The 25368-nt window shown below is 35.8% G+C and overlaps 1 protein-coding gene across 2 annotated transcripts in view; it reads left to right on the top strand.

Moving 5' to 3' along the window:
* The window catches only part of LOC149085435 (tyrosine-protein phosphatase 69D-like), a 227832-nt gene that overhangs the window by 91557 nt on the left and 110907 nt on the right, over window positions 1–25368 (top strand). The window contains exons 10-13 of one of the 2 annotated variants that reach the window (XM_089233438.1): window positions 3827–3973; window positions 8065–8269; window positions 8413–8455; window positions 12647–12758. In XM_089233438.1, the coding sequence (XP_089089564.1) occupies window positions 3827–3973; window positions 8065–8269; window positions 8413–8455; window positions 12647–12758 (507 nt within the window). Of the gene's footprint in view, window positions 1–3826; window positions 3974–8064; window positions 8270–8412; window positions 8456–12628; window positions 12759–25368 lie in introns of both variants that reach the window. The other variant, XM_089233437.1, reaches the window with a different exon arrangement.

Below are 25368 nucleotides of genomic sequence, written 5' to 3'. Positions count from 1 at the left end.
AGCACATCCACATCATGACCATGGCATACACTGATCTGTTGTTGAACAAGAATTTTTGTGCTTTCACCTCATAGCCATAGCACTGTGGACAACATATTCAACATTTCTTGAGTAAGTTATAGTTATTTGTTCAATTACTTCACTTTTTTGTGATGTCTCCATGAATTATGAAATCGTGCAATGCTAATTAAGTTATCATTTTGCCATGACTGGCTATTGTTTCCATTCTGTGAGCAAATTTCCCACGTATTGGATGATGTCATTAATTTTAAATGTTTAAGTCTTTTTTTCCCCTTTACTTGAAATTCCATTTCTTCAGGAATATTCATGTCAATTTTCAAGTCATTCTGACAATCGTCCTTTTTTTTACAGTGTTTTGAAATCAGAACCTTAGTTATAATCACCCTGTATATCGTAAATCATTGCTAATTAAGCTGCACTATTTATACTTCATTAGATACATTATATTCACCTAATTTTTATTATAGTTTTTGCAAAATAGCTTCCCAATTAAGCATATTGAAAGTAACTGCAGAAAACATTTTTATATATGATTAATAATAACATTAAAAGAATTTTGAAACAAAAAGTAATCCATTGAGTTAAGCAAAAAGTAATTAAATTGCAACAGTTGGTTTTTGTTAAAATGTAAGAAATATTTATTGTTTAATTAAATATGGGAATAGTGTTAATTATATTAATAAAAATTTTATTTTAATTAATTATTAGAAGTTTGAATGATTTTTCAGAAATTTTATTGTTTTTAATATTAATACTATTTAAAACAAAAAACCTGGTTTAAACCAAAAAAACACTGTTTTTTGGGGGTTTTTTTTAAAAAAAATGTTTTTTTACCAACCCTGCAAATGGGTGACAAACATGTTAAAGTGCTGTGGAGGAAAATACATCTTGTTCTGCAACTTCACTCTCTTGGAAACAAATGAAATAGAGATTATCCTACCATTGTTATATGTATTTCAGGCCGATAGAGATCTGAAGTTGAAAACTAAACTCAAAGTAAATCATTGTATCAACACCTGAGACCATCTGCCAGTAAGTCAGAAACCTTACAGGAACTCTCGTGAATGAATAATTCAAGGGAAAGTTGAAAAGATGCTGAAAAAGGAAGTTGCTCAGCCATCTGAAAGCCCCTGGGTCTCTCCTGTAGTTTTTGTCAAGAAAAACCTATGGCGATTTTGTATCAATTACAGCAGATTAAACAGAATTGCTAAAAGAGACATCTACCCACTATCATGTATAGAGAATACATTGAATTCTCTAAAGGGAGCAAAGTACTTCTCCATCATGGATTTATACAGTGGCTACTGGCAGATTGAAGTACATGAAGCAGACCGCGAAAAGGCTGCCTCTGTAACACTAGAAGGGCTGTATGAATTCACAGTAATGTCATTTGGACTTTGTAATGCACCAGCAATTGTTGAGTGCATTATGGTTAACCGTAAAATGACCGTTATGACCGCGAAAAAGCTGCCTCTGTAATACTAGAAGGGCTGTATGAATTCACAGTAATGTCATTTGGACTTTGTAATGCACCAGCAATTTTCGAGTGCATTATGGTTAACCTCCTTCGTCATCTTAAGTAGACTATGTGCTTATGCTACCCGACAACATCGTAGTCTTTTCAGAGACATTTGATGAGCCACACCTTCGCATGAGTTTATCAAAACAGTTATACTGTGTAGAGTAGATTACCAAACAGTGTGCCATGGCACTGGAAGCAGTGACAGATTAATGCAATTTTGTGGGTCTTATCCTCCTTTCTGGCAAAATGTTCTACTTTTGTTGGTTTTGCCTTACTTTTCCTGTTTTTTTGCCAAATCTTGTCTACTGAATTTGTGTAACTTTTTTTAAATGAAAAGGGAATGATAGAAATATTGCCAAATAATAAATGTTGCAGATTGCAATTAATGATTCTGCAAAGCAAACATTGTATCGTTTTTCCAGGTTATTTGTGGGGAGGTGTATGTGTGAGGATATTTGGTTTATTAATTCTTTTGCCTAGTTTGAGGGTTCAAAAATTCATTTTGTGTCAATGTCTTTAGCAATCATTAAATACTTCTATCTGGATAGAAAAAATCATTTTGTATTTACTACTTCATGGTCTTGGACTATTCATTGAACAACTAACATTCATCGTTCAAAATTATGGTGCACATTTTGTGTATAGGTGAAACAACAGTTTGCATAACAAAGCAGTTGTATACATAGGCCTATTTTAGGTTTTGTGACTGATGATACCCAATAACATTCAGTTGTCTTCTGTATTTTTAGGATATGCAAAGGCATAAACAATGTTTATAAAGCTCTGTAAAGAGCTAGAAATTAAAATGCTTCATTTGTTAAAAATGATTTTGCTGGCATCGAACAATAAAATATAAGCAAATACCTTTAAAAAAGGATGGACAGTGTAGTAAAAGCATCCAGTCCACCTTGACTTTGGACCTCCATTGGGCCTTGTAATTTACAAATTTTACACTGTGCTTTTAGAAGTGGTCTGAAAGAAGCGTCATTCTTAAAAAGCTTGCATGTCAAGTGAAAGACTTCAAAAAAGAATGTAATATACTGTATATTGTGAGAAGAGACAGAAAAAAAATTTTCTGTGGTTGCTAGTACACTATTTTGGCCCAATATAATTTTCCTTATCAATTCATTTCTGTCATTTAGCTTTGGCTTGAGGCAATCTTATAGGATACTGAAATAGTGCTATGAAAGAAATAATAATTAAAAATATTTTAAAATTTTAAAAATGAATAAATTTTTGAGTTTTTCCCCCCATAATGCTATGATTATGTTTTCTTGTGGGTACCCTCCCCTTGTTCTACTTTTTCTAATTTTTTGAGTGGGAGCTCTGCATATATTTATATATCATGATGTAAAATTTTAAATAGTCCTAGTGGCTAGCTGCCCAGTCCTAGTGGCTAGTAGTCTGTACAGACTATTTAACTCGATAGGCTGTCACTAATCCTTTACCAACTGCTGAATCACCTGAAATTTAGCAATTTCAGGTCTTCAGACCATAAAAATCATCAGAGTTTTAAATTAAAATAAACATAGCTATAGACAAATGTGTCCAGATAAGGGAGTTTTTACTCTACTTAATAATTCTGGCTTCTAGTCCGCAAGTTATCAAACCCATTTGCTCACCAACAAGGTGTTATACGAGATGACTCGCTCAGACTGATATTTTATATTTCACAATTAGATTCTCATTTCGTTTATTTTATTTATTTATTTATTTTGTATCCTGTGTATATAATATGGCAAGTGTAAGATAACTGATGAGATGTCATGGGACCCCCTGCAATTGCTTTTAAAATATTCCCCCATCCTAAGATGTGTACATTCATCCGTCTTAACGAAACCCCAAAACTTTTCTCCAACTCCCAACCCCATCTCGTCTGTAATCACCACAAAATTTGTTAATCGTGACAGTACCCAATTGTTCGGAGAAAATATGTTGTAAAAATTTTTTGTTTCTTTTTTCTTTTTTTTTTACACAAAATAAAGAGGTCCAGACTCTGCCACGAAGCTGGGCTGGAAGAGATCTCAGCAACGAGATAAGTCCAGTGGCAAAGTTCTGGCGTTCATTCATTCATGTACTTAATAATTTTAATGAATTGTCATTTCAGTATATGATAAATTATAATTCTGTGTAAAAAATATTGTTATTTAACATGGCTTGCTGTCAGTATTTGATCAAAGCAAAAAAACAAAAATATCATGTGAGGTATAAAAACACAAATTATAGTATTTTTAATCAATATGTCTCTATGAAACAAAAGTCTTTTCCATCATTTTATTTCAGGTGTTATAGGATTATAATTATACGGCTACGAAAAGGTCAAGATTTAAATAGTCTACCATTAGAACCTCGTAGATTGAATATTTCAACCTACGCCAAAGTCCATTCCAATAATGGCTTTGGTGCTTATGTTGCCGAGGCTTTCAAGAGGTAATTTTCTAAAAACTTTGTACTTTCAATGCAATGCTGTAACAATGAGTTACTTATAGTGGATGCTCATTTGTCTGCTTATTATAAACCCTTTGCACGTTTTTAAAACTTTCCTGACCAGCATTATAACTGCCACAGTAGAAACCACTAAACTTTCTACAATTGCCACCTATTTCCAAGAAGAATATTTTTTCCTGATTGGGGAAGCTGATAAATACTTCCCCCTTGAAACTGAGAGTAACAATAATAAAGAAGGAAGAGAAAAAAAACCTAATTCTCCTGTTATTTATGCTGTACGCAATAATACTATAATACCTCTAAGGGGGAAGGAAAAACAGTCTCTCTCTCCCCTTCTGTTATGAGACTTTTAACAAAAATTGACTGCCCGCTGGCAGTTGATAAACAGGACGGGAGGGAAGAAAACATTATCAGGAGAAGAAAACCTTACAACAGTATCTGCATTCAGGGTTGCCAGAATGAGAGCATTTTAAGAACCTGAGATATTTCTGGGTCGCTGATATGAGAGTGATATAAGAACCTGAGATATCTCGGAATTGCTGTTGAAAGGGTTATGTAGAGAGATTCTTCAGAAGTAATATGCTGTTTATTGCAGCATTCAAGGTTGTTTAGTTTTTAGCCTGCAATCATTTAAGTCAACTAGTGTTTTATTGTTCTGTCCATTTTTTGTGAAAGCAAATGATTCTTGAATCATGATGCATGTGAATCTAATTTTATCACAAAAAATGAGTAACTTTGCCTGGTTTTAATTTATACAAAAATTGCCACGTTTTTAAGACAAATAAATTCAATTGGTCGAATGGTCGACGCGTTTCGGCTCTTCAATGGAGAGCCGTCATCAGGACTTCGTGGTCAGAATTCACACGAATGAATCCATCGTGAATGAATGAATGAATCCATGATTCATTCGTGTGAATTCTGACCACGAAGTCCTGATGACGGCTCTCCATTGAAGAGCCGAAACGCGTCGACCATTCGACCAATTGAATTTATTTGTCTTAAAAACGTGGCAATTTTTGTATGAATCTAATTTTGTTTTAAATTTAGGAAACGTTTACAGATTCTCTGAAAATGTTGCAAGTAGGTTATGAGGAAGAATGTATGAGTCTATACATTGTGTTATGAGTAGAGCCCGGACTATATGCATTTGCATATTTTGGCCAATTTTAGCATTTATGCATATAAATGCATAAAATCAAAGAATTTTCAGAATGAATTCATATTTTTGAAGCTCAATCACTTTTTTATAATTTTTCACATGATATTTATTAAATTAAAATATTTTTAATATTTTTATAATATTGGTTTTTTTTCCACAAGTGGGATTTTGTGAATCAATAGAGGTGTTTATATATTTTTTTTCTAAATATCAACCATTTTATTGTACAGTTATTTCTAGACATACAGGGTGATTATAATTAAAGATCGTTTTTGAAAAGGCTGTAAAAAAAGAACCATTGGTCAAAATGACCTGATATTTTACCTGAATATACATAAAGCAATGTGATTTTGTTTCGCAAAAGTATTTTAACAATTGACCAATAGATTTCGCTGTACTCATCATAAGATGCAAATTAAAAGATGTGACTGTAAGAAAGCTCGTAGAAAAGCAATCAGTGAAGAAACCATCACGAAAAAAATGTGGTAAATTAGCTGCTACTCAAGAAATGTTCAATATGCTGTCCACTATTTTCTCCTATGAGCGGAAGGCGCACAACAGCATGTTCATTGAGAACACTCTAGTCTTGGATCATATGCTTCTTATTAGATAGGATGTAGTCTATCTCACTTGTTGTTCCAGTTGGGCTTCTCCAGGTCCACTTTCTTTGGGGTTTCTTCTTAAAAAACGAATTCATGATACATAACTGTTCACTCTCTGCAAATTAGACAAATCTGTTTAATCTGTCATTTCATACACCGTAACCATGACTTCCAACTGAACTTTCACCATTTCTTTTCTCTCCAATTTTGGCATTGAAGTCACCCGTTACTATTTTGATATGATGGTTTCCTTTACTATGCATCTCGTCTAATTCTTCATAATAGTCCTCTACTTTTTCCTCAGAATAGCTTGTTGTTGGTTCATAGACTTGTATAATCTGTATCCGATATCTGCTTGATATTTTGCATAACCAACTTTGCAACTTTATCAGATGTACTATCTAACTCAACGATGTGATTTTTCCACTTTTTATCACACACACAATGAGAACCCCTTTCACCCTTTTCTTTACAAAAAGGGTGAAAAAGAGGATATCTAGAACTATCGACTTATCAGTAATTTATAAAATCTTCACCAAAGTGCTGACATATAGGCTTGGATCCAAATTGGACGAACCTCAAGCAAAAGAACAGGCAGGATTTCCAAGTGGATTCAGTACAATGGATCATATCCAAACAATCAGGGAACTTATAGAGAGACACAAGGAATATGAATTACCATTGTGTATGACCTTCATTGATTTTGAGAAAGCGTTTGACTCTGCCTTCACATCTGCTGCTACTAAAGCCCTAGATGTAATTGGGGTAGAGAAGACTTACATTAATATCATCAAGAAAATATATGACAAAGAAACTGCAACAATTTATTTGGATAAAGGAAAAACAAAGATTAAACTTGGAAAAGGAGTCAACACTTCCCAAAAAGTTTAGCACCCTTGTACTAAATATCCGACGTAGGTGTTTTAACAACTAGGACTTTGTCAATGAGTGCTTTAAAATTATTTTTGAATACTGGCGAGGTTTTATCATTGAATCAAGTCTAGACAGACTGAACACTCCTATTTTTTATTGATTTTATCTCCATTTGCCATCAGCAGAGGAGCCAATTTTTGGTTTAGAAGATTCCACGCGTACACACACAGAGTAAGATATGTGGGCTGTTTCATACAGAATGCTCCTACTGAGCTGCGATACACTCACTCTTCTCTTCGAGGTGTTATCAGAATTTGATACCATTTGCCCCTACAGATGATTATATTTATGATGGCTGTTGACTCAATAAAAATGAGTGTGTATGTGAAGAAGAGAGCACCATTCTTTCCCCCCCCCCACACAGATTTTTTAAATTTCTATATGATTGTTTTTCCTCTCTCTCTTATATATATATATTCAAACTGAGCAAATGGTGGTCTTTTAATTTTCAGCTGCATTTAAAGATCCTATCGTTCTTGCAGGTTTGTGGAGATCAATCCAAATAAAAATTTCTGTGGAAATCATACACGTACACACACAGACAAAAACTTATATACATATATAGATTATTTACAGAAATATTTAGATTAATTATTAATTTATGTGTAGTGACCTTATGTTCTTTGAATAGTGAGCACTCATCATGACAAACATAAACAGAAATTTATTAATAAAAAAATTAGAATAAGAATGTAAACATGAGACAACGATCCTACTCGATCGCTTTCACACACCCCCTCTTCCTCTCTGTTTATTTTCAAATGTCCACTTTTGTTTTTTGCAATCTCCCGTCTCCTGGGGCTTTTCTTCTTCTTGTGCTCTGAAGCCTTATACCATATTGTTACGTCAAGGTTCTCAACTGAGAGACACGCTACAGAACACTACATTATGCTAGGACTATTATAGCCAGATCACTATTGTTGATTAATTTACTGAACATTTTGATTACACTGAACCGGCTGCATTACAATCGTGAAGCAGACGACACAGCTCCATGAAGCTAGCAGCCAGCATACAACAATGATACGGGCAACACATGGAAAGGTGTGGTCTGAAGAGGGACGAGCCGAGTCATGGCCAACAAATGCCCAAGCTACTGTCCTGGTGTGGTGGGGATATGTGTGTTCAGACCTTTAAACATGGTTACTTACAGGCTGCACCACAAGAAGGTGCTGATTGGACTTTAAGCCCCTACTCCTAGTCGATTCCTTCAAGTCCTCATAATGAAGCAATTGAAGGGTCAACACAATACCTTACTTAAAATAAGCTTCAAGGTACTGTACTTCCAGTGGTTTTTTTCATGATTTTCTCTTTGAAAATGCTAGTTTTTTTTTCTTTCTATTGCTTACAAATGTTATTAATCTGTTGTCTGCTTTCAGTGAAGAATTTGTGAATGAAGTTGTAATTGGAGATAATATACAACATCATTGTGACACTAACACATTGTCAGGAAAACGTCGACATATCATATTAGATTCCACATCAAATATAGAAGTGCAAGATTTTGTACAGGATGGAATCTTATCACCAGACACCAACTATACCGGCTATGTTGAGATCCGTGTAGAAGGTCCTAATAATACAGTAAGTGCCCATTTTGTTTCATGTATACAAAGGGGTGCCGTGCAAGAAAAAAGTTTGAGAACCCTCTGTACTAATTCATGTATTTGATGTTTTGATGAGTTTAGCTTTGATTTTTGTTATTATTATTTTTTTATTATTAATAGATTCTTGTGAAAGCAAGCCCATATTTCCAGCCTATTGCTACGGGTAAGTGTCAGTCAAAAATTCTTTAACATTCATTTCTGGTATGTTAAAGAAAATATTTTGTTTATGTCTATAATTTATTATGTAGATGCGACTGACAAACTTAAAGTGCAATATATTATTATTATATTATTATTGCAATATATTATTTGTGCTATGATGCAGTAGCCTAGGTTGATAAGATACTGACATGCTGTACCAAAGATGGTACAGTAATAACCTAACTTGCACGAATTCAGAATTGTGTAATTTTCTTTGAATAATATGCATTCTTCAAATTGAAGTAATTGAAGAATGACCACATATTTATTGTAAAGAGAGTAATGATCACATTCAGTGATAATCAAGTTGGAAGGGTTCTGTTGATCAGAATATCATATGTAATAAAACTACACTGATTTTTGAAAGCTGGTACCATAATCACACAATTATGGTCCAAACACCCTTGCTTACTAAATCATCGATATTTAAAATGCTAACAACGTCTAGTAGACTATTTAAATATTAAAACAAAGAGCATAGATAATGTAACAGGTTTGATATGGTTAGAACGCCCCCGTCTGATATTTTCCCACAAATCAGCTGTTAGTTGGGGGGGGGGGGTTATGTTTTTCACGTTATCTTGTCAGCTGCAAACTTTCTCAGCTACACGTAACTGCAACAAGCTGTTTTGTGCTATTGATGTTCTGTATTACAGGTCATTTAATATTTACTAATAAACATTTTTACAGTTGCATGTGTATAAAAATATTTATACGAAAAATAATAGAAAATTGTACTTTGCCCTCAACCATGGTCCAACCAGTTTTATGGGCCACCAGCTGTTATCAGCAGCTTTGCTCGTGTAGATTTGGTAATCTGGAAATTACTCGCTGATGATTCACCCATTTAACATTTGAATGCCTCATGAATTTTCAGAAATCCCGTCTTAGTGGGTCTCTACATTATAAAATATAATACTGACTAAATTTCTTATTTATGGCTTCAGCGATTTCGGCTCAGTGATGGTTGCTCCATATAGCCTTTGAATCCCCCTTAGAGGGTTGAATTTTGAAAAATCCCTTCTCAGTGAATCTCTACATTACAATCAAAAATATAGACTAAATATCATATCAAAATACTGACCAAATAATCGCAGAAGTTTCTAATTATAAATATCTGGGTGTAATTATTTCTGCTGACCTCCGTTGGAATCTCCATGTTGATTAGGTCTTTCATAAGTATCTCCAAAAACTCTTTTTTTTCTTCATCGGAACCTCAAAAACTCCACCCGTCACCTCAGACATCTCTGTTTCCAAACCTACATCCTTTCTGTACTCTCATATGACTGTGAAATCTGGGGCCCCATACTCTCTCCAATATAGACAAATTAGAATCAAATTAGACAAAATAAATTTGCCCGCTTTATTCTTAACTGTTGGTCATCTGGTGCCTGTGTCACTGAACTCAATCGCCACCTCAATATGCAACTGCTTTTTACCCATAGATATGTCTTTCGAATCTCTTTCCTTTTCAAAATCCTTCATGGACGTTTTCATACCGAACACTTCAGAATTTTCTAACTTTAGCTTCATACTTTTCAAAAAGAATAAACCATTCACAAAAATTAAAACCCATCTTTGCATCCACAGGTTGTTTCACACACAAATTTAGTTTCTTTTCTCGAACAATAACTGACTGGAACAACCTCCCGTCAAACATTATTGATTGTACAACAGTTTCTGATTTCCTTTATAACATCAATCGTCTCTGTCAAACCTCACTGCATTCCCTTGTATAGGCCTCGGCCAAGCAATATTGAATAAATAAAATAAATAGCTCCAAAGAGTGGTTTCGGCTCAGCATGATATTTCTGCATATGACTTCCCCATCCCTATTGAATCTCCTCCCCCTAGCTGTCAAATTTCAAAAAGCCCTTCTTAGTCTTCACGTCATGAAAATAAACTTCTGACCATGGTTTGATTCGGATTGTATATATATATATTGTAAGAACAAGTGGTTGCATTAAAATAAATAAATATGCAATTTACCTCTGTCTTCTGAAAATCTGTTTTTTTCTCAACGATGGTTCATGAGCAATTTATAGCCCAAAATATTTGTTGGGGCTTCATAACACAACTATGGTCCAAAACTTAAGTTTTTAAAAATACATATTTCAGCTACATAAGGAACAAAAAGTGTTTAATATTAATGCTTCATCTTTTCACAGGCAATATCAACAAAAAAAAAAAATTTTGAATAGCTTGAATACAGAAGTTATGATGATAAATCTAGGAAATAGTGTTATGTTGGACCATAGTTGTGCGAAATTACAGTTTCTGCTAACTGTTAAAGATTAAAACTTTGCAGTGATTTAGAAAGGGAATCCCAGGGCTTGTATTGTATCTGCCATTTTTGCAAACTGATCACAGTTGTATACCAACATTATTTACCAAGTCAACATTATTTTCAGTCTTAAAAAAATGTGATGTTCAGTAATGACAATGCACCTGGTCCATAACTCTATGAATTCTTTTCCACGAGTTATCAGAATATTTGAAACATACTACACATGATATTCATTTGCATAGATTTTAAAGAATAAAGACAGAATGATTATGAGAAAAATGAAATTTTCAACATCACTATCTTTTTCTCTGCCATTATAACATCACATGTGAGCCTTGATCAGAACATGTACTTTCATTTACACATGTCACCTGCACTATAACAGTTTAATTTCATTTTATTTTTTACACTTACGAAGGGGCTACAGTAGCCCCAGAACAGCTGTCCGGTGCTCAATTTTTTATAATTTTAGCTAACATCGTCTGATTTTTAAATTGTGCTAAAATAGTAATTCCATTATAACCAAAATACCCAATATAAAAGCATATATCACCAAAAAAATTTTATAATGTATAATACTACCCTGCTCATAAAAAAGATTTTGCTTCATTATATTCTTATAGCAGCTACGGTGATCTATGGGAGCTCTACGCTGTCACTGTTGTGTGCTGATTATGTGATATAAAGCTGTTGCAATACGGTTGCATTGAAAATAATACGTGAAGACAATCCATATCAGGCATGGATGTAATGTGTTAGGAGAGGTGATTTATTTTCTAGGTTTGTTGGAATTGTCCTGTATTTTATGGTACAGATTGATTTTTCTCTGTTATTCACTGTGCTTGGGAGGGGCAATCGCCCCCTCTAGACACACACCTCTTCCAGATGCCATAAAAATACACACAGGTGCCTCTTATCAGAAAGTTGAATTTTGATGGTCTCTGTTCATTACTTCATATCAAAAGTTGTTGCTTTTTCAAGACAAGAAGCAAATTGATTGCATTATTATATTCTGCTCGAGGGTGAATGCAGGTACTGCCTGGGAGATCAATTTCTGTTAATTGATTTTTTTTTCTAAAAAACGATTTTTATTTTTTATTGGTTCTATGGGGAGGTGGTAGCCCCTCCTCAGAAGAATCACAAGATTTCTGGATTCCAAAATCACATCTCTATACCATTGAAAAGAAAGTTTTTGAAAAAAATCAAATAGGTTTTTTTCAATGTGTGGAATTAAATTCAAGAGATTCTTCGTATTTTTGTAGTATACTAGTGAATAGGTTTTCAAAGTCATGTGCAAATTTGAGAGATATTATTGCATATAGACATAAATGCAAAATTCTTAGCATTCACAATCATATCAAAGAAAAACAACCATTGCAAAATATTTTCATTAATTTATGTATTATCAATTATGTAAGACTTCAATTACATTTTTATCCTTTTTTTAAAATAAGTTAGTTTAATTTATATTTATTTTGAGAATGCTCAGAGATTATTGTAAAATGCATATCATGTTTGTAAATTTTATTTAATTTTTCTTGAAGACATAATGTTTCAAGTCGACACAGATATAAGAAATTTTTTGTATAATGACTAATGTTTTGCTTTTTTATTTGACTTTGTTATAGCTGGGTCTGACTGTATTTAGTTAATATTATATTGTTACTACTATAGTAAAATTAGAAAGAAATTCTTTTTCAACCACTATTGTGCATGCATTTTACTTTAAAATTTGTCTTTTATTATGATTTATTAATCAAATCATTTAAATTGAATACTGTATTGTTATATACCATTCAAGAGGGAAGATTTGCTATTTAAAGCATAAGGTTTTATTTATGCATGCAGTATGCACTGTCTCTATAGGTTCGTCGCCAACTCCTCCACCCACAGAAAACTCTGCTGTTGCTGTTTTTGGAGTTGTTTCTGGTATCTTGTTGGTCTTAGTTGCTTTTGTGCTGGCTATGTTCATTATACGGTAAGTTTAAACAAATTGTAACTACTGTTACAATTTTACCAGTGATGCTGAAGGTATGGTATGTTCAGTTTATGTGATTTTTTCCAATACTCATTTTTTTCATTCTAGATTTTTTTTTTTAAATTGTGTGAATTGTTTTAGCTATTAAAATGTTTCTAACTTGCCAATCATTTTTCATCATCTGTTCATATATTTAGTTGTGAATTGATTTCAGCTTTAAGATGAATTTGGCATAGCTGAAACTTCTAATCATCACTGCATATTATTGAAACATACTCAATTTCTTTATGATCACTTTACTCTGAATGGCTTCAAGCTAAAACAAGGAAGTTATTTATTTTCTTTTGATGACTATTTATCATGTCCCAAATTTAGGTATGAGCATAGTGTTTTGGCATCCATAAGATAAAAGAAAACAAAAATTACTCTTGATGCCAGATAAATAATTTTAGCCACTTTCTTCTGATCATCACTATATCACCATTTTTTATATATGTAGTTTTTGTTTTTATGATGATTTTTCATTCTCAAACTATGTACTATACAATTTGATCAGAAAGTATTTAATGTTGAGAAATAATCTGCTGTCTATGCAAATTGCACCAATAAAAACATAAGTTACAATAAAGACATACAGTAGAGCGCTCATTATCAAAACCTGTCGGGACCGGCCTTAGTTTTGATAATTGGACAGGCAACTTAAAGGATGTTCCTGACTATACTAAAATGGTTGAAATATATATATTTTTTGCGTAACAGTTTTCTTAATACAGCAAATTTAGTAGTGGATAGGTAGATTTAAAAAAAGTATTGTGTGTGCACAATTTTCCTTCACACTTTATGGCAGCTGGTGTGTTTAAATTTTTTTATCTTTTTAACCTTTTTTGTCTTTTTTGGCAGCTGGTGTGTTTAAATTTTTTTATCTTTTTAACCTTTTTTGTCTTTTTTATCTTTTAACTTTTTTTTTTTTTTTTTTACTTTTTATGATTTATATATATTTTTTATCATTTTCCGAACTGCAGGGATTAAAATTTAAGCAAAAAGTTTTAGATTGCTTTTTGCTTTCAAGAAGACATTCTTTTCAATGCTGCCATATCATGAATTCCTCTTAACCGTTTAAAGGTTTAGTTTTTATTTGCAAAAATATTAGTTAAAAATTGATTCATTTGAAATTGAACATTTCCGGTTTTTTATCATATATAGAGAATAGTTTTAAGTATTTTTTAAAATAAATTTGCAAACTCCATGTTATTTTAAACTTTTTTGACAGAATTTTGAAATTTGACATTTTTTGGGCATTTTTCTCCATTTCAAATAAAATTCACCAAAATTTCAATTTTGAAGTAAATTGAAAATTATTTTGTGTATTTCTACCACTTATATAATATATCAATCAAAGTAAATTGATTATTCTTTTTGTACTGTTACACGTGAACAAGCTACGTACGTTCAAATATGCGTGTTCCATTTATGGAACATTGGCCTTCAAGAGAGCGGAATTCTAGAGATAACTAATTTGTAGTGCGCTGCTTCGATTTTCCAGTTTGAACCTGCAGGTGTTGCCATCATTCGACATGTGTATGGGAGCAAATTCTGGGTAATATGGCAGAGTAATGTGCTTTCTCTGGTCAATTGATTATATTTATATTGGTTGAGAGTATTTTTTTATTCTTGCATTCTTAGAAATACGTGTTTTTGTGAATGGCAGACTAATCAAATCATGATCGGCAATCCTAGATAGTCTTTTCATGTTCAGCTGTATGTAACCATGTCCAAAAGATATCTCACATTAGAAGAAGCTGTAGGGTATTTAGAAAGTTTTAGATATACAGTAAAACCTCGATAAGTCGTCATCTCAAGTTATCAAAAAATTATGACAGATTAAGCGGAGTGGCGACTTAAGCAGAGTGCCGTCAGTTTTAATGTGCAATGTTGTGAAAATCGTATAAAGTAATATGATATTTATTGAAGTATGAATCAAATTAACATATTAATAAAATTTATAGATTGCGAAGGAAAAAATAATAGCAATTTTTTACCTCTTCTGATCTCTTATTACTTAACTTATTGTGGTAAAATATACTGGTACACTTTGATTTGTACTAGTAATTTTTAATTTAAACTAACAGAGCAACTGTTAGAATAGTTAGCTTTTCTTCATAATAGAACTCTATATTGCACATTAATTTTACATATACATCAAATTTAATTTTAGTGCTTTAATTCTTCATCAGTAATTCATGATGTAACTACAAAGTAATCTCGAACACTTTTGACTTTGAGGAGGGGGAGGCCCTGGCAGGGAAAAGTAAACAGAAGACCTCAACTTGGGGAAGAATGTCTGATTCTTTTCAACAAAGATATTTTGTTTAAATTTCAAGCCCTAAATTAGTAGAATCCATGCTTTCTACGATAATTTATTATCCATAGCTGTTGCACTTTAACTTGATTAATTTGATTCTTCGATTTACATAATTTTTTATTTCCTTGCACTACATGTAATCTTTGACGTATCAATAAATTTTGGTTTTGCCACAGATGCCCTGGTCCTTGGGGAGCAGCAAAGTGCTTACGTTGCTTCTTGCGACAGAGCCTGGGTGTTTTGCAGTTTCTCCAGTAGAGCCCATGCAGAAATGAGATCTAACTTGAACAGTCCCTAACGTTCTAATAACCTTAGTCGGCAAATGCACTTCCCCAGCGTAACTTTCATTACTTAAACTGTCCCGTTTGGGTGTATAGGATTTTATTGTGATTTTCAAGAATATGGCAATGTTGTTAATAAGCTCTTTTTTCAATGGGAACCATAAAAATAGTTTGTTTCTCTTTCTCAAACTTTTTCATAATGACGAGTTAACCGAAATTAGCGACGAGTAAACGAGGGTTTAATAACATTGTGGTCTATTAGAGCTGGAAGAGCCTAAAGAAAAATGACGACTTAATGAGATTTTACTGTATATAACTAGTAGGATATTTATAACTCGCAGACATATGGCAATTACTTGCAAATGAAAATGGGACAGCACGGATGAAAATGTTATTGTTGAAAATGATTTAGTGACAACAGTTCCAACTGATTTATGTGGAATGCTTGAATGCTAGATGTATTTTGAAACAACAAGGATGATGTATTAGAAACTCCCGAAACATGTTCTTCAAGAGATGTAGGGCTGAGAAAGTGCAACACTCATGTGAACATTTTAAGTAAAGGCACAGTTTTGAGCAATCCGGAAAAAAAACCTTGCATGGAATAAAAGAAATTCTTCCTAGAATCCGATTAAAATCTCGGCTCTGGATTCCATTGGAAAATATTTGCCCTATGACCATTATAGCACGTTGGAAAACTCATTCAGAGTTGCAAGAAGCGGATCATATTTCGCATTTGGAATTCCGAAGAGAAATGACAATGGTTAATTTTCCTCCAATGACAATGGAAGTGACAATGGTTAACAAAGTGACAATGAATTAACCCTCCATAAACAATGGAGGGGTTAATTATTCATCCAGTTCCATGCTGTCAACGGAAAAAGATGCTTGGTCATTTGATGGTCATTATATTGTGTCTGCGACGCAAGGACGGGGTGCGTTTGCCAAAAAACACTAAATGCTTACCGGTCTGACAAATGGGTCCATCAAAGATGATTATTGTGGAATTGTAGATATTAAAAAGAATTGAATTTCTGTGTGTGTGTGTATACACACATTTTTATGTTTAAAAATTTGGTATGTGTTGTGAATTTGAATTGTAGTAGAAAACAGAAAATTTCGTGTGATAACTACTCCAAATATGGAACATCGTGGAAAACAAAAAAAAAGAATTTTTCTTCAAATTTCAAAGTTGATCTATGTTTAGGCATGCAAAAGGACCTCGAATTCCAAATTTCAAAACAATGAGTGGTTTCGTTCATAGTTCGGCCTTTCAACGGTTAAATACGTTAGTTGAATAGGATAAGTGTTCTCCTGTCGTTCGGGCCATGGATTCTTCCCATCTCCTTCATTGTTTTACACTCCTCATTTTCATTACCAGATTTTTCGAATCCATTATTAGTTTTTTCTTTATTTAAAATTTTATTTCAAGACTTCTTTAATGTTGAGGATTTTACTAGATTCCAGAAATTAGCAGCCATCATATAACAATCTTTTAAATCAACTTTTTTGGTATGTTGGGAATCAGGCTCTTCTGTTTCTACTGATAAAAAGTTTTCTTAACATTTGCTTTCTATAAAGTCATTTGAATGTCTCTATCACACTTTAATTCATGGGTTGTATATGCCACACATGTAACGTTAGGTGGCATGAACAATACTCAAAACTTTCCATTTTCACATTCAAGTTTGTCTGCTCATGAATATGTGCTTGCATTATCTAGAATCAATAGCACTCTACTGCCTGTTTTCTTCAAATTTCTTTGATGCTCTTAAACTTTAGAAATGAAAGCTTTATCGTACCAATCAATGAAAACTTCTGTAGTCATCCAACCCTTTTTTTTAGAAGTGTAAATAACTTTTCAAATTTTTGAAGGCTTGAGGATTTTTTGATTTTCCTATCACAAACAATGGCAATCGATGGTTTCCTGTTACATTTTCACACATGAGAATCGTTATTCTTTCCTTACTTAATTTAGTCCCAGAAGCACTTTTTCAATTCCGGATGCTAATGTTTTTCATGGTAGAGATCTCCAAAACAGTCTAGTCTTATCTGCATTGTAAATGGATTCTTTGTATTTTTCCGATTCATTAATTTCTTTTCCAAAATTCGTAGCGACCACCATAGATGCAGATAATTTTTTGCCATGTAATCTGATTTCTCATATACCATGGCGTAACTTGAAATTTCAAAGCCACCCAGAACTTACTTGAAATGTAGAGGGGTTGGACAAAATAATATGAACACCTGTGAAATGAGACAAAATCTTTATTAATAGGCTGTTGGCCCTCCTTTTGCATTAATTACAGCTTGTATCCATCATGGGATAACAAATACAAGCCATGTACCACAGTCACAGGGATACATAGCCACTCCTGCAAAAAGGTCACTAATTCAGAACGTGTCTTTGGAGGTATAAACCTACTGTGCAGTTTGGCCTCCAAAATACCCCACAAAGGTTCAATTGTATTAAGATCAGGGAACTGAGTGGGCCACAGGAGATGTTGCAGTTCATCGTGCTCATCAACCCAGTCTCAGACAATTCCAGCAGTGTGAACTGGTGAATTACATCTTGGAACACAGGTCGAGAATCAGGGAACTAGTATTTGCACCATTGAATGAAGATGGTTGGCCAGAATACTGACATAAACCGATGCTTTAACCCGCCCATCCAGGACAAGTGGGCCAAAACCACGGTGAGACATGATGCCCCACAGCATCACTGATCCCCTTCCATGCTCAACAGTAGGAAGGAGACAGTAAACATCATAGGCTTGTGCTGGCATTCTCCAAACCTAAACACATCTGTTAGTCTGGAATAATGTGAACGACGATGCGTCTGACCAGATGACATTCTTCCATTGTTGTCCAATTCTTACGTTCATGACACTATGTTCGTCGTTTCAAGGCATTGCATGGTGTCACCAATGATTTTGGAATAGTCACTCTACCTTGTATGTTTGCTGCATGCAGTTCACGGCAGATAGTTTTTGTCAATACACCTTCCTGTAGATGTGTGTTCATCTCAGATGTTATGTGGGATGCTGTTGTCTTGTGCTTTCTCTGGCCGCAATCCGCTTCAAAACCCTTCTGTCTCTATCAGTCATCTTCGACTTTCGGCCACTGTTATGCTTGGCAGATGATGTCTTTCCCTGTTTGCTATAGGTCTTTACCATCAGCACGGTACTTCTCCCGACACCAACAAGGGTGGCCGTTTTCGTTACTGTGGCCCCAGTAAGACGGGCTCCAACAATCATGCCTCTTTCGAAATCTGTGACGTCAGCCATAACGATGTTTTAACTCCCCTGTTCTATTTTGCATTCGAACGCTATCACTGCTACGACTAGACTGGTGTGTGCACATTCTCGTCCGCTAGGTGGCACTCTTCCACACTAGAGGGCGGGAGTATACGAAAGGTTCCCTCGAGTATTGTTTTTTCACTGGTGTTCATATTATTTTGTATTTTCTCCATTCAGTTTTTCATTGAAAAACAGTGCTTTCTTTCTTAAACAATAGGGGTTCAGAAATTGGTTGGCCAGATGAGTTTTTTTGTAAAAACCACATGTACAAACCTTTATCATCAAAAGATCTTTTCATAGATTTTTGTTCTAAGCTTCCTTGCTCACTTTTAAGTGTCGTTACAAAATTTATAATGGAATCTCCATTCTTTTTAATTTCTGATATCGTAGACTTTCCTACACTATACTCCAATGCTAATTTAGTTCCTTGCCATTTTTAAGCCACTTCAATATCTTTGCTTTTTCCCCTAATGAAAGAACAATCCTTTTTCGCTCTTCCCAGACATATTATTTTCACCTTAGTTCTAAATGAAATTAACCAGAGTGTAACAGATCGCGAGTGCAATAATTAACTTTTCCAAGAAACCTGTCACTCAATGGAAAGTTCCACTGTGAAGGGGACAAAAGAAGAGTCCACTGTGAAGGGGGGGGGGTAATATAAACAGGAATTCTGTTGTCTTGACCTTGATTTCACCTCCTTTTCCCAAGCCCTTATTCTCTTGTTACTACTCCCAATTATACACTGATCAGGGGAATGTTTTCAATTCCGTTTGCTAAATCTAACAAAAAAGGAAATTGAGAGAGATAGGATATTTACAGATAATTAGACAGTTTGGTTAATTGGAGTTCAGATAATTGGTGCGCTACTGTATTTACTAGCTGTTACTTGCAGCTTTGCTCGTGGGGATTTAGACTTTGCTATGATTTTTCCATATAACATTTGAAGGACTCATGACCACCTTGAGGGTTGAATTTTCAGAAATCCTGTCTTAGTGGGTATTCATAGATTATAATACTGATGAAATTTTATATTTATAGCTTCAGTATTTTGCCTCCGCCATGATTGCCCCATATAATCTTTGAACCGCCTTATGACTCCCTCCAACACTTAGGAGTCAAATTTTAAAAAAAAAACCTTCTTAAGCGGGTTTTTATGTCAAGAAATAAAACTGACCAAATTTAATATTTATAGCTCCGGGGGTTTCTGCTCGGCAGGAGTTTTCTATATAACTTTTGAACCCCCTAGGGAGTTGAATTGTTAAAACCATTTTTTAGTGAGTCCACACTTGTGACTGAAATAACTGATAAAATTGCATATTTATATCTTCAGCGTTTTCGGCTCTGTGATGATAAATCAGTCAGTCAGGACATGTTATTTTATATATATAGATTGAAGCAAAAATTACTGTTTAATTTAAATATTAGTGTAATTTAAATTTTGTAAATTCTTGATTTTCTCATCAAATTTACTGCTGAATATATATGTTCAATTTGATTTTTGTTTTGGGTGATTCAGATATGTTGAAGTGAAGAATCGAGATTTTAGTATGTGTGTCTGAACCTGGATAGAACAGAAAAATTGTATATGACATATCAAACCATTAAATGTGGTGTTCAGATAGTTTCTCACCATGCAATTCCAGATACCCCATGTTCAGATGGGAAAACTGAACATGGAAACATGTTATCATAAAACTTTTGTAGTGCTGTCCACACGATGGCGCTGGCGTATCTTCCCAGCTTGTATAATTATTAGTCTATTTTCTGCTGGTGGCATCACAACAGAAATCGGGAGTCAAAGGCGTCTGGCTCGGGTTGTTGATGGTTGATGTTGTCTCACTCACGGACGCGCGTGTCTGCGTCTCATCATGCACGGGCCACATTTTCCTCTACCAGCATCCCCGTTTGTATTGTGTAAATATTATCCGTTGTAAATAAAGTGTAAATATAACAACTAAAGATTGGCGACATCGGACGTGAAGCAAAAGAAACCACCATGGCAGAGGTGAGTGGCGTAGTTATACCGCCATTCAACGTGCGTGATGTATCGTTATGGTTCGTGATGTGTGAAAGCACTTTCGAGTTAGCCGCTCCGAAACCGATAACAGAGTCAAAAACAAAATACAACTACATCGTTGTAAATCTTCCTCCAGATAACGCATCTCTAGTACGAGACATTCTCATGAACCCGCCAACTTCGGAGCCATACGAAAAACTAAAGCACGAACTAGTCACGCGTTGTAGTGAATCCTCGTCTACACAGCTTAGGAAACTTCTCGCTTGTGAGCCATTAGGAGATCGGAAACCGTCTGACATTCTCCGTGAATTAAAACGAAGAGCGGAATCTCTCAGCGTTTCGGACGAACTATTGACAGAACTCTTCCTGCAACAACTACCCAAATCTACTCGATCTATACTCGCTGTCGTGAGCCCACTAACCCTTGACAAAACGGCTGAGCTGGCCGACAAGATCCAAGAAGCAAGCCCACCTCATGTAGACGCCGTGAACAAAAGTCAACAGTCGAACACGATCGCACAACTCCAAGAAGAGATTGCCCAACTACGCCGCGAACTGAAAACAGTTTTGCGTGTGCGTTCCCGTAGTGTTTCGCGCTCGCGTTTCTCCCGTTCAAAGAGATCAACATCACCACCTACGTTGCCGGATAGGCAATTTTGTTGGTACCATAAGACATTTGGCAATCAAGCCAGAAGGTGCACTTCACCATGCAGGTTTACAAAAAACGACGAAGGCGGAGAGTAGTAGCGACATGCTCCCTGCCAACGACATCTCGTCGCTTATTCGTAGCCGATCGAAGCACCAACATTTCATTCCTTGTAGACACTGGATCTGACGTTTCAATACTCCCAGCGTGCAGCACTGACAAACGTCAACCACTTCTCCAACTTTCCGCTGCAAATTCGTCTCCAATAAACGTCTATGGTGAGCGAACAGTCACTTTAGATTTTCAACTCAGCAGAGTCTTCCGGTGGACTTTCCTCTTGGCCGCGGTACCGAAACCGATTCTTGGAGCCGATTTCTTGTATAACTTCAATTTGCTTCCGGACTTACGACGACGATGTCTCCTCGACATGAGGACGAAACTTACTGCAAACTGTCAACTAAAGAAGTCAGAAGTGCACTCAATCAAACTTTTCGACGGTGACTCAACTTATCAAAGCCTGCTCAGCAAATCTTCGCTGAACTCCAAACCATGCTGTGAGCATATCATCGAGACAACAGGTAGGCCAATTTTTGCTAAAGCTCACCGTCTCTCTCCAGAAAAGTTATCTTGCGCGAAAAAGCAATTTCTGGACATGCAAAAACAAGGATTATGTCGGCCATCAAACAGTGCATGGGCCAGTCCAATTCATATGGTCAAGAAACCTAATGGTGCGTGGCGTATCTGCGGTGATTACCGTCAGCTAAATAAGATCACCACACCAGACAGATATCCCATTCCTCATATCCATGACCTAACCCACATGCTTCACGGGACTGCAATCTACTCGACCATCGACCTCGTCTCGGCGTATCAACAAATTCCAGTGGCAGAAGCTGACGTGCCCAAGACTGCCGTCATCACGCCTTTCGGGCTTTATGAATTTCCTTTCATGCCCTACGGACTTTGCAATGCCGCGCAGACATTCCAGAGGTACATCGACCAAGTGTTGGCTGGTCTTAGTTTTTCAGCGGGATACATAGATGATATCCTCATCGCATCAGCGAACTCTGAACAGCATAAACAGCACCTGGACATAGTTTTCAAACGACTGGCCGAACATGGTCTAAAGATCAACTCTCTGAAGTGCAAATTCTTCCAAGATGAAGTCACATTTCTCGGACACAGGATATCATCAAAAGGAATTTCTCCTCTTCATGATAAAGTGAAGGCGATAAAAGATTTCCCAAGACCGGCAACCATCCAAGAACTTCGACGTTTTCTAGGAATGTTGAATTTTTATCGGAGATTCCTTCCTGGGTTAGCAGAAACACAAGCTCCACTATGTTTATATCTTCAAGAAAAAGCCAAAAGCAACGTGAAGATTGAGTGGACGGAAACATCAAATCAAGCTTTCGTAGATTGCAAGAAAAAACTCATTTCTGCAACCCTTCTTGCTTTTCCACATCCATCGGCCGAACTCTCTATCATGGTAGACGCATCCAATACAGCAATCGGTGCTTGCCTACAACAGCTTGTCAACTCGCACTGCCAACCTCTCTTTTTCTACTCCAGGATGCTTACCAAAGCTGAGATGAATTATAGCGCTTACGACAGAGAGCTACTAGCAGCATATGCGGCAGTGAAGCAGTTTCAACACATGATCGAAGGGAAACATTTCATCCTCTACACCGACCATAAACCCTTGACATTTGCATTTCGTCAAAAGCCTCACAAGACATCTCCCAGACAAACACGACATCTTGACTTCATCGGACAGCATACCACCGACATACGTCACGTATCAGGCGTACAGAACCTAGTCTCTGATGCTCTTTCTAGAATACAAGCCATTGCATGCCCTCCATCAATAGACTATTCCAAGATCGCAGCAGCTCAAGCGACCGACAGTGAACTTGACTCTCTCAAGCATTCCTCCTCTTTAAAACTCAACATCTGCAATTTAGTTGGTATAGACAAACCACTCTGGTGTGACACATCCTGCAATCGAGTACGCCCATACATACCGAATACTCTTCGAAGACACGTTTTCGATGTTCTTCACAATCTATGCCACCCAGGCATCAAAGCAACAACACGTCTTGTCTGCGATCGCTTTGTATGGCCTTCAATTCGGAAAGACTGCACCACCTGGACTCGATGTTGTGTGCCTTGCCAAAAGTCAAAGGTGCACAAACATACTGTTTCCGCTCCAGGAAAAATAGAAATGCCAGACGCTCGTTTCAAGCACGTTCACATCGATATCATTGGTCCACTTCCGTCATCCCAAGATTACACATATTGCCTCACCTGCATCGATCGATTCAGCCGTTGGATCGAAGTTTTACCGATGAAGGACATGACAGCAGCCACTGTTGCTTCAACATTCTATTCTGGTTGGATCAGTCGTTTCGGAACCCCAGAGAAAATAATAACAGACCAAGGTCGCCAGTTCGAAAGCTTCATCTTTCACGAACTCACCAAACTCCTTGGCATTCAGCACATCAGGACGACACCTTACCATCCTCAAGCTAACGGGATGATAGAAAGAGTTCATCGACAACTGAAAGCAGCTCTGATAGCTGGGTCAAACATGAACTGGGTGAACACACTTCCAACAGTCCTGTTAGGGCTACGATCCTGCTACAAAGAAGACCTCAAAGCCACACCAGCACAACTCGTATACGGCACAGAGCTCAGATTGCCTGGCGATCTAATCACCAACAGTAGTAACAGCATACCGTGTCCCACAGAATTTGTCTCCATTCTAAGGGACCAAATGCAGCAGCTACAACCAACTCCTGCAACGGCGCATGGTGAAAAGAGACTGTACATACATTCGGAACTGAAGAACACCACCCACGTGTTCCTGCGGTCAGACACAGTAAAACGAGCTCTCGTCCCCACTTACAACGGACCGTACGAAGTGCTGAAACGTGGTGAGAAGACATTTTGCCTTCTCATAAAAGGAAAACCTTCCATGGTATCGGTCGACAGGTTAAAACCTGCCTTTCTGCTCACCGGCAGTGTGCCTCAGCCAACCAACAAAAACACAGATGTATCCGTGCCAAAAACTTGCTCCGTCGTTCCGAAAAGCATCCTAAAAAAGACAACGACCTGCAAAAATATTTGGAAAAACCGTCTACGTTCATCGAAGCACGTGACTTTTAAACTTTAATTCTTTCTCTTCTGTCCTCGTCCTTCGGACTGCGAGGGGGGTACTGTAGTGCTGTCCACACGATGGCGCTGGCGTATCTTCCCAGCTTGTATAATTATTAGTCTATTTTCTGCTGGTGGCATCACAACAGAAATCGGGAGTCAAAGGCGTCTGGCTCGGGTTGTTGATGGTTGATGTTGTCTCACTCACGGACGCGCGTGTCTGCGTCTCATCATGCACGGGCCACATTTTCCTCTACCAGCATCCCCGTTTGTATTGTGTAAATATTATCCGTTGTAAATAAAGTGTAAATATAACAACTAAACTTTTCAGAGAATTTGAATTGTAGACTTATAAAAGTGCTTGCTATAAAGAGCTTCATTAATGCTGATAAACTTTTATTTTTCCATTAAATTCAAAATTTGTACATATCTCTCACTTATTTTATTTATTTGATATGAATTCGATAACATGAAACTGCAAATCAACTGTATCTTGATCAACTAATTTTTTAAGTAAGTTGCAAAAGGGAATCTTTAAATTTTAGGTATCCTATTTAGTTTTCCAAGATTTCATGAATTGGATTTAGAAGATGAATGAACTTGATCACTAAGAAAACTGTTAACTAAGAAAAATTAAAACCAGATTGTATATTACTAAGCTTATTGCTAATTAAGTTAATGAATCGAATGTTATATTTATCAATATAACTTTCCCCCTTACAGTAGAGAAAGTGTCAGTGAAAAAGCAATATAATTAATGTTGTTTTTCAGTATGACACTACATTGAATTTAAATAATGAAAAAGCAATTCAAAATTGGAAGTACTTATTTTAGAATGATTTAACAATA

The sequence above is a fragment of the Pholcus phalangioides genome, unplaced genomic scaffold, assembly GCF_987345545.1.
Source record: "Pholcus phalangioides strain wild (caught in Gottingen) unplaced genomic scaffold, Ppha-v1.0 ptg000007l_1, whole genome shotgun sequence".
In the NCBI taxonomy this organism is placed as follows: domain Eukaryota; kingdom Metazoa; phylum Arthropoda; class Arachnida; order Araneae; family Pholcidae; genus Pholcus; species Pholcus phalangioides.
Note: the sequence above shows the minus strand (reverse complement) of the source record. Positions and strands in the feature narration are given on the sequence as shown.